Source organism: Anabas testudineus, chromosome 6, assembly GCF_900324465.2.
Source record: "Anabas testudineus chromosome 6, fAnaTes1.2, whole genome shotgun sequence".
In the NCBI taxonomy this organism is placed as follows: domain Eukaryota; kingdom Metazoa; phylum Chordata; class Actinopteri; order Anabantiformes; family Anabantidae; genus Anabas; species Anabas testudineus.
Genome location: NC_046615.1, coordinates 22,329,585 through 22,339,468, shown reverse-complemented (window position 1 = coordinate 22,339,468; position 9,884 = coordinate 22,329,585). Strand labels below are relative to the sequence as shown.

At 41.1% G+C, this 9,884-nt stretch overlaps 1 protein-coding gene across 2 annotated transcripts; it reads right to left on the bottom strand.

Moving 5' to 3' along the window:
* Positions 1 to 5,924: 5,924 nt before the first annotated feature.
* LOC113166300 (BET1-like protein) lies at positions 5,925 to 9,728 on the bottom strand. 2 transcript variants are annotated; one of them, XM_026366368.1, is made up of 4 exons: positions 9,648 to 9,728; positions 7,958 to 8,043; positions 7,658 to 7,714; positions 5,926 to 7,503 (listed from the first exon to the last, which is right to left on the bottom strand). In XM_026366368.1, exons 1-4 carry the CDS (start codon positions 9,664 to 9,666, stop codon positions 7,336 to 7,338), a joined length of 330 nt encoding a protein of 109 aa, XP_026222153.1. In that variant the 5' UTR covers positions 9,667 to 9,728; the 3' UTR covers positions 5,926 to 7,335. The 2 variants fall into 2 exon arrangements, with proteins under 2 accessions (XP_026222152.1, XP_026222153.1); XM_026366367.1 differs by lacking the exon at positions 9,648 to 9,728 and having other exon boundaries at positions 5,925 to 7,503; positions 7,958 to 9,637.
* Between the last annotated feature and the right edge of the window lie 156 nt (positions 9,729 to 9,884).

The window sequence follows — 9,884 nt, the reverse complement described above, 5'->3', positions numbered from 1 at the left end:
AAAATGGTTCTTTGTACTCAGGGGCTGCCAAATTAGCTGCATGTGTAAGAGATTGTTTTAAGGAGATGAAACTGTTCTCTGTCTCTGTTGTCCACTGTAATGGGGCTGATACATTTCTCATCCCCTGTTCATTAACCATAGTCCTTAGTGGGTGTGTGAGCTCCCCTTATGATGCATTGAACTGTCTGATGTACCCTGTCAAACCCAGAAATGAGAGCATGTCTTTAACTGTGACGGGTTTGACGTGGTGTAGGATTGAGGATCTATGAGATGGAGATGGGTGTGTTCCAGCTAGATTGTGAGGGTTCTAACACCCCTGCTGCCAACAATCCCTCGATGGTGTCTGCAATCCCTGCCTCTGCCTCAGGTTTAAGAGTGTATTGTATAGCCAGATAGGAGTGTAATCTGTTAGCTCAAACAAGATGGGATCTACATGTGCGCAGTGTCCAACGTCCGTTGGGTCTGCTGACCATAATGCTTCAGGAAGACTGTTGGATGATCAGTTTTCTCTCTGCCATGAAATCTCTCAATCTGTCTATGTTCTAACAGCACTTTGTCAGTTGTTCTGTGTATAATCCTGTAAACTTTGTGAGATGGTGAATACTGTAAACCAGGTAATTGGGTCCAGACACAGTCTGTCAGTGCCATTAGATGTTTACACATTGGTCCAAGATCTTTGGCTTGATGCTAAGCATGTATTGCTAATGTCACATGAGGCAAAGCCTCGTTAGTCATTTCATACCACTCCATTTGTTCTGATGTTAATTCAACAGCAGCCGCCACACCCTAATTTCCCACTAGAATACAGCAACAGGATATGTCCCACTGTGTCCCCTCTATTTCTTCATAGAGAGCGTGTTGATAAATTTCATTCTCATTTCTATCATAATACAGAGTGACAGGGGGGTCTGTGGGAGGAGAGTAAGGATGTAGCATTTGAACCCAGGGTCGCCACTGGAAATACAGAGTCTGTATGCCGTTGCTTTGTTTGCTTTCAAGTTCCAAGAGGCCCCAGTATATGTCTGCCCATAATCCTTCAGCTCTGGGCGAAACATCAGCTGACAATAACATCTGAATGCTGGATTGAACTATTGACACAGAAGAGTTCACAGAGTACCCATTGGGAAAAGTCACAGTCAATCCCTCCGTTCCACACAGAACCGAAGCTCCACATTTCACCAACAAGTCTCTTCCCATCAAATTAACTGGACATCAATAGTCATATCCCTGACCATCTTCTATGGTCTGGGGATGCTGTCCATGTGGTGTCACTGCTGCATGGGGTGCTTGAAAAGGTGAAGCCATCTGATAACTTTGAGGCTGACCTTGTTGACCATATCCACCTCTGGCTGGAGCTGGACGTCCCCTGAGTCCCCACAGTTCAGGACAATCCTTTTTCCAATGTCCAGGCTGGCCACATCTGAAGCATGTGATTGGCCGACCCCCGGCTCCTCCGCGACCCCTGCCTCTACCTCTCACACCTCCTGTCACACCTGTAAATCTCCCTCTATAACGAGGTTGTGGTATCCACTCAGGTACTGGATTTAAATCCATGCTATAAATTTCTAATTTATAGCTTATAAAATTGTTGATAGGTTGTGTTTGCGGCTGTTGAACCACCTGATTGGCTGACCTCTGACTTTTTTTCTTAGCATTGTTAACTTTTCTTCTAGCCTCCTCTAACTGGAGCTTAAGGAGCTCCACCTGTGCTGACTCCGTGCTCAGCTTATCCTCTTCCTGTTTAGCTTTGTGTCTCTTCATGTGGTGTATCAAATGTTTCTCCCACTTCTCGGTAGAGCATCCAAGGATGTCTGGGTTGCTGTCCATGGCTTCTTTTACTGCCTTGGGCATCCCAGCCATAACAGCGTTTCGAAATAGTGTGGTCTGTAACTGCCCTGAACCTGGGTGGCTTCCTGCAGTGTCTGTCCAAATGCCTTTGCATCTGTTCAAAAATGCTGACATGTCTTCTCCTTCTTTAATGGAGAAAGTCAGTGAAAGCATTGCTCCAAGGGAAGTAGGGAATTTATCCCGCATGGCTTTCCCTACAGCTGTGGCTTGTCTAGTGAATGGTTCTGAGTCTGGTAAAGTGTTAGTGCCTGCAGCAATCTCAATCTGTTCTATGTCGCACATAGCCAATTGTTGACCCAATAGTGCTCTCCAATCTCCCATTTCTAATTTATAGCCTAGTGTGTGTTGACAAAATTTCTCCATCCAGGGTCCTCCCCCCTCTGTGGGAGGGGGCATTTTATCCAGGATGCAATACATGTCTGTGAACAAAGGTTGATACATGGCCTTCATCTGAGTCCCCTTGTATATTAGTGGCATCTTTGTATATCTACTGGGTGTCTGCAGCTTTTCTCTGTGTCTTAAATTATATCTGTGTTCTTGATCAGCTTCTGGTGTGGCGCCATCTCGTGTGTGTCTGGTTAACGCCCCTACAAATGTAACTGGATATGTTTCATCCTCTCCCTCGTCATAACTTCTGCCCATTCCTGCATATGCATCTTCCTCTGGACCTCCCTCAGCACCTCCTGCTCTCAGTTTTTCCTCTCTACGTTCCCTTAGCTGTCTGTCCCCGAATCCATACACTATTGCTGTCTCACCGCCCTGTGATTGGCTACCTACCCCTGTCGATCCTCTGTAGGGGGTGGAGTGTGCTCCTGGACCTGTCTGGTGTGTGTGCATCTCTTGCTCTGCCCCTTCTGTGTGTTCAATCATAGCTAGACTTGTCTCTCTGGCTTCTCTCACCCTCCGTGCAGCTTCTTTTGTCAAACTTTCTACTTCTAGAATTCCCTCTTGTACTTCTTTCTGTAACTCTTCTTTAGCTCTCCTGTACTCATCTGCCCCTATTTCTGTTGTGTCCATCACTCCGTCTCTAATATACATTAAAGGCATTTGTGGTGGGAGATATGTGGGTGGCTGTACTTCAGGTATTTTAGGGTTCAATGATGGCGATGGTTCTGCTTTTTCTTTTTCAATCTTGTTCTCTTTAGCTGACTCTTTATCCATTACTTGTTTATGGTTAACTTCTACTGCCATACAGGCCAAAGTCATGTTATGCAAACAAGTTCTCCTCCGTTCTTTTTCCTTTCCCTCTTTGTTCCAATTTCTTTTCAACAACACAGTCCCTTTCTCATTCTCCCAATACTCATCTGCCTCTTTCTTAGCCTTTCTTTCTGCTCTTCCTAAGAACAACGGTAACCTCTTTTTTTCCTCATCCTCTGGAACCTCGTTCCACGACTGTAAATCCTTCCATGCTTCATCATACTCTTTCATCACAGTGTCTTCCTCTCCTTTAGAAAGACCTGCCAACAACTGATATCTAGTGCTCTGCCATTGTTGTGCAACAGTTAACATCACATCACGATCACAACCACCAAACTCTTCACACTCTCGATCAAATTCCCCTTCCATTGCATATATGTCTATGCCCTCTCAGTGTCCAGCTGTTTGTATCACACGTTTGTTCCAAGTAACTAACCTAATCAGAGATTAAGTTTTCCACTACTGACTATTTCTCACTGAGACACGATGTCTGCTTTCGACTGAGACACCTCTGAATTTCTACCACCCACCCAACCAATCAAGAATTTGTCACTAGCTTTTAATCACAATGTTAATATATCATAAGCGTTTCAGACACAGTTGTATTCAACACAATATATCAAACACAAGCTTTTACACAGCGTATTAAAAACAGGCTTTTAACACAGCATATCAGCACAAACACAGCATCTCAAACACAACATATCAATACCAACACTCTTGAACTCAAACCTTTGTTCACCACCAATTTGAACTCATCACAAGCTCTTTATACATATGTAGGCTGCTTCAGCGCTGTAGAAACATAAGATGACACACAACATGTAATAATGGGCCGAATTCTGTGAGCGCAGCTTTTATGAGTTCCAGCTTAAAGGACTTTAAACCTCCTCACTTGGAGTGTCAAACTCTCTGAGGCCAACCTGGTGCGTTTACGGAGCCTCAAACCCGAAGGAGTTTAAACCTGACCTCTTTGACTGCGCAGGTCTATTTAATGAGTACTTTATCCCACAGGTCTTTCAACCCACCGTGCGACTTTAACTTTAACTTGTTTCAGAATTATATATTCTCAGGGTTTCCAACCTGTTCTGGAGTCGGTGCTTTCTGAGGAATTTCACCTCCAGGACTTTAAACCTGTGCACTTTTATTTCAATGCTTTATTCATTTACTAGAACTAGGGTGCTTGAAGTATAATGACAACACACAAATTTGGTATAGCCAATAGCAGAACTTTGATAAAACAGGTGTCTGCTTACCTTTTTGATTGGGCGCCCACTTGATGTTGTCACCACACCACAGTCATCTGCTGTCTCTTTCTTTTTCTGCTTTAACCGTCACCTCCTCCGTCTTTACTTCATCACATCGGGGTCACCAAATTGTCGGTCTGTGGCTCAGTCTACTAGCAAAAACTCTCTTCTATGTGAAGCCAAGTCCTGCGTGTAAATTAATATTAGAAGCAAAATGAATAAAGCATACAGAGCTCTGGGTCTAGATCTTCCTATCCCTGACAAACAATAAGGTGTGTCAGTTCACAAAGTCTGACTCTCTATCTGTCCCTGACCCAGTCTTTTTCTACACAACAATACAGTCATTTGCATAAACATGTGAATTCTCCATCCTGGTTGGTCCACAGGTCGCTATCTGACTCCTTCACCTTCACCATCCTCCGTCATTGGTCCAACTGTTGCTCTCCTGTCTGTTGTTATTGGATTCCTTGTAGCTGTAGCCTTTCATCCTCAGCTCTCGTTCACAGTGATAAATCCTGGGCTCTGAAATCATGATAAAAAAGACACCTTGTGCCTCGGCCCCCTCCATAGAGTTGATATATACATTTCCGTGTAAGGCCATGTAACCATTTAGGATGAGGACGGTATGCACGGGATCCATAGATTGCCCTGCATGGTACCATAGCAGGAAAGGAGCCAGGCATGCAGGGTTCGTGTTTGGATGATAATCAAAACAGATAAGAGAATGCTGGGTTGATAATCAAAACAGGTTAGGGAGTGCAGGGTGGTCATCTCAGGAAATAAGACATACGTATAGGTACAATTTATGGTTAGACATGAAACTGTTGAAGCAGAGAGAGGATCTTCTCACGAACAACCACTGATAACAACATGACGGATGTTATGTGGAAGCAGTTTGCAATTAAGTTGCAAGGCAAGGGAGTAACTAGGTATGAAGGAGACCAGAACACAAGGTGTCTTTGTGTTATGTTTTCAGAAAAACATAATTCATCGTGGGAAACGTGCTCTGAGGATGAGGAACCTGATAACAGCAGATGAGGGAGCAACGTGGAGCAATGGCTGAGGATGATGAAGGTCAAGGAGTCGGATGAGCGCTGAGGTGGACCTATGGATTAACCAGGATGAAGAATGTACAAATGTTCATGCAAATGATTGTAATCTTGTGTATAAGAAGACTGGGTCACGGAGAGTCAGACGTCAGACTTCGTGAACTGACACACACTTTGTTGTATTAATGGTTAATCGTAAATGCCGCCTGTACATACAATCCTTGTCCCTTGATAGTTATCGTATATAACATTCGTGCATACCATTCTGGTCTCTATGGTGAACAGCAAATAATGCTTGTGCATATGAGTCATGTCTTAGATGAAACATGCTATTCAACTATTAATGTTAGATAAATGTAACTTAAAGTATTAATCTACTACTACTGTTGAATGAGTACAATCTAAAACATTGGTTACTGTCTGGTATAGTAATACCACACAGACAGGGAGGAAGGCTCTTCGAAGAGTCATAAAGACTGCAACAGTTTATTTCCTGCCACAGTGAGCAACATGAAGTCCTATATACCTTGACTCTCTGTTTAAGCATAATTGGAAAATAAAAGCCTTATGACTTATTTAAACCACAATACACAGTTCTGTTTCAGATTTTTATTCCCGATTTGTGCCCTTGTGTTGGGATATACAATGGACACAAATATAAAGATAATATTAATAACATTTAAACAGAGTTGTAATCTCCTTGAAAGATGCAGCCCCTAAATGCCTAAAGAATGACAGTAACTGTGACTAATTTGAATATAAAACTGTTTCTGTTGAAATGACACTGCTGTTATATTGTTGAAGTCTGGCAGAAGCTTTTATTGAATGGTAATTTAGTTATAAAAATAAAATATATTTATTTGTAATATTATTATGGAATGTACACATTTCTGAAGATTATAAACCTTTTATAAATTATTGTCAGTATACCTCACACAATGCTTTAAATCACATAGATGGTGCAATTATCCCCAATAAGTGCCACAATTAAAACCATTTATTGCATATATATATTAATAATAATGTCAAACACCTGCTGTAGCTGTTGCAGAGCAGACAGCTGGAATGGCAACACAGAGAAAGAAAATGCTTTTCAATCTCTCCCCGTCTCTTTCCCTAACTGAATATAGAAAAAAAGACATAATGTAATGAATAAAATATCCCTGGAAACCATAAACTGAACAGGTCCCAATATGTAATACACAAGGAAAAATCAGTAACTGAGAAGACACGCTGAAAGAAGACTGCTCATCAAGCTACAGTAAAACAACTGAACACTGGGGTTTCAACCTTCTATTTAACAGAACTGCATTTTTTAGTATGCTGTGCGAGTATTTGCCCTTTATCTCTTGCAACTCAACTCAGTTTTATTAGATCTTTACTATTTGTTTCCATAATACCATGTAAAATCTTAACCTTCGTTCCCAATTCCACACTACATACAAATTGGCTGAAATTTGGTGTTATACATCTGTTTTAAGTGTTTTTGCTGTTTGAATATGAAACATCTTTTAAAACCCTTCAGACAAATAATAAAATACAGTGCATGTCACATTTTCATCGGGCTAGTCAGCCTAAAAACTGACACTCAGCTCAATTGTCATGACTTGTATGTTTGGGGCATGTTTGTCTTGATTGACAGGTTCATCAACCTATCATACTCAGCTGTGCTGGGCATCACTCTTCACCTGAGCTGCACTCAGGCTCTTTCTGCCTGTACTAGGACTTCCTTGCTTGCAATAGAAAGCGCCCATGGTAACGTGGCATCCAGGCATGTTTTTGTAGAGACTCCAGGATCTTTGGCACCGCCGTGATTCCAAGTGTTTCTGACACCTGTCGCTGGTCAGTTCATCATTTCAATAAAAATATTTCCTGTCTACTTCCTCTTTATTTCCTCAGCTTCATGCAGGAGTTAATTTGAATCAGATGTGATGTCAGTGTCTAAGGTCTGATCTGTTTTTAGGAACCAGCTCCTGGCTGTACCGGTTTTCCCATCAGCGCTGTACCCTGGAGACCAGGTAGTAGAGCAGAAAAAAGACCAGGACCAACCCAACGGACACATAGCAAAGGATGCGGCGGTTGTCTCTGCCGGATCGAACCATGGTGGAGAAACGCTTTACACTGCCGGTCAGCAGGCCTGTTGCGCTCAGGAAGTTAGAATCCTGAAAGGAAGAGGGAAGATGACTGATTGTGGAGGTAAATTGATTTAATAAATTCTCTCTTTCCAATAACATGGCATATAAATACCATTGTAATAAAGACAAAGTCTTTATTATATTATATTTTCTGTATTCTTCATACATCAGATGGACTCACCATGTTGTCCAGATATTCGTTCTGATCATCAGCTTCTCTGTCAATGTCATACGCCAGCTGTCAGAAACAGAGACAGACAGGCTAATCTTAAACTTGAGTTTATATTAGTGACATAAAATCAACCTTTGCATCATTTCAGTGTCAAACTACAGAGTATTAAAGACAGAATATTAAAGCATCAGTGCTCTACTTCATACAAGTGTGCAGACTGTTGTGATGAATGAGTCTGAACAGATTTAGTATTTATTTATATTATGTATTTATTTGGCAACTGATGATTAACTCTTCGTTTTAACTCACAGATTTCAGTCTGGAAACCTTGGTGGCCAAGTTTTCAGCCAGACGCTTATTTTCAGCATCCAGCATGTCGTCCACAGAGCCATGGCCTGTAAACGCACAGATACTCTGGATTAGAAGTAAAACAGCAGTGACTGCACATAGACATAGACACTCATTATGTAGTGGTGGGAAACTAGTTATGAATATATTCCTGAGGTTCTGTATGTAGATTAATGCGTTTAACATGCAAATGTAAAATTGATGAAAAATTGTGAGGCTTGTGTAAAACTGGTTTATTTAATACATCAACAGAGACAATATGCATATTTATACATCATAATTGATGAAACAGCCAATTAATAATAAAGGTGCCAAGGTTGTTTAGGCAAACAGCTGTAAAATCAGTAATGCAATGAGCCTAGTTTTAGACATTTTTGACCGTGCTCTAGTCAGACATTTACATTCCTGTAACATCGTTGACAATACACTTATTATGAGTTAAATATATAATTTGTACATTAAAATAATTCAATTAACAATAAATTAAAACAGGACGTCTCTTCCTCGGTCCACGTACAACGGGGTTTCCTAATCTCAGTTTTCGCAGCAGGGGTTTTAGCTCTTATTTCAAATGATTAACGGTAATTTAACTTCCTGTTAATCCGCCGTTAAAGGTAGGTGCTACTTAGCTTTAATCAGATTTATTCACAACCAACGATAATATATATAATTATTTTTGAAGGATTTAATGGGTTATGAGTTCAGTTAACACAGTCACAAAGTAAACAGAGTCAAGGGCGCCACCTAAAGGAAATGCAGTGGCACCAGTAAGCTAGCCAATATAGCAGTTAGCTAACTAGCTATAAAACTAGCTGCTCGCTAAAGAAACAGAGTTATAATAACAGTCATAGATGCGTATTATTAAACACCACAAACGACAATGACAAAAATGATGTAGTCTACAGTGTGATAATAGCTCACTGAAATGTCCTGAGGTGACGTTAGCTAGGTTAACTAACGCGTTAACGTTAACGTCTGCTAGCTAAGTACTGCCACTCCACCGTGTCAGTAACGTCAGTTCCTTTTACCTCTTGTAGTTGATGCTAAACATTTCCACTGAATATCAAATGCAGAACTTTTAGCTAAGATAGTAGTCGTTTATGTTGGGGGCGTCACCACAGAAGATACAGACCACTGACTAACGTTATTCTTATTCTTTTTTAGTTTTTACACGCAAGTTTTCTTTTAGTACTTTAAGCTAGCACTGTTTGTCAGTTAACGCTAATGAAAGCAGCACTTCTTCTTCGTAATGCTAACTCGATAGTGGGTTAACCAACTCTGGATAGGTGCTAAATTACAGACGAAATATTAGCTACACTGTTATGAACTGACCCAACTGTTCCGTTCATAGTAGTGTAGCGTTAGGTTAACGTGAGATTAATGTTAGGACATAAGTAACGTTACCTAACGCTAAACTTCTCATCTAGTTAGCCTGCTAGCTAAGCTTCAGCCTTGTTTTCGGTGGAGTAGCCGAAGTGGCCCAAGTGGAGTAACTAACGTTACAGATCCAGACACTGAGCATATTCTTAGTCTGACTAATCGTTTAGGTTATACATCCCATCATTCACCTGTAACGTTAGCGTTAGTTCTGTACTGCTGGATACGCTTAATAACAAAATATTTACAAGTGAATACGTGTCAAAAACGATACCTCTATTCCAGTCAGCCATGATGGCGAGTGACGTTAAAATCAGCTGTGTGCCGGTTTGATCAATTGATAGATGCACGTCACCACGGTTACACCCCTTTTTTTATTTTTAATGTTTTTGTTTCCGTGACATTCAGCCAGCACTTGTGTTGTTAAAACAGCCAGTGCTGTTCTGAAGATATTTCTAGTTTCTCCCAAGATTCTGGAACCACTAGGATAAAAATATACAATATTATCCAT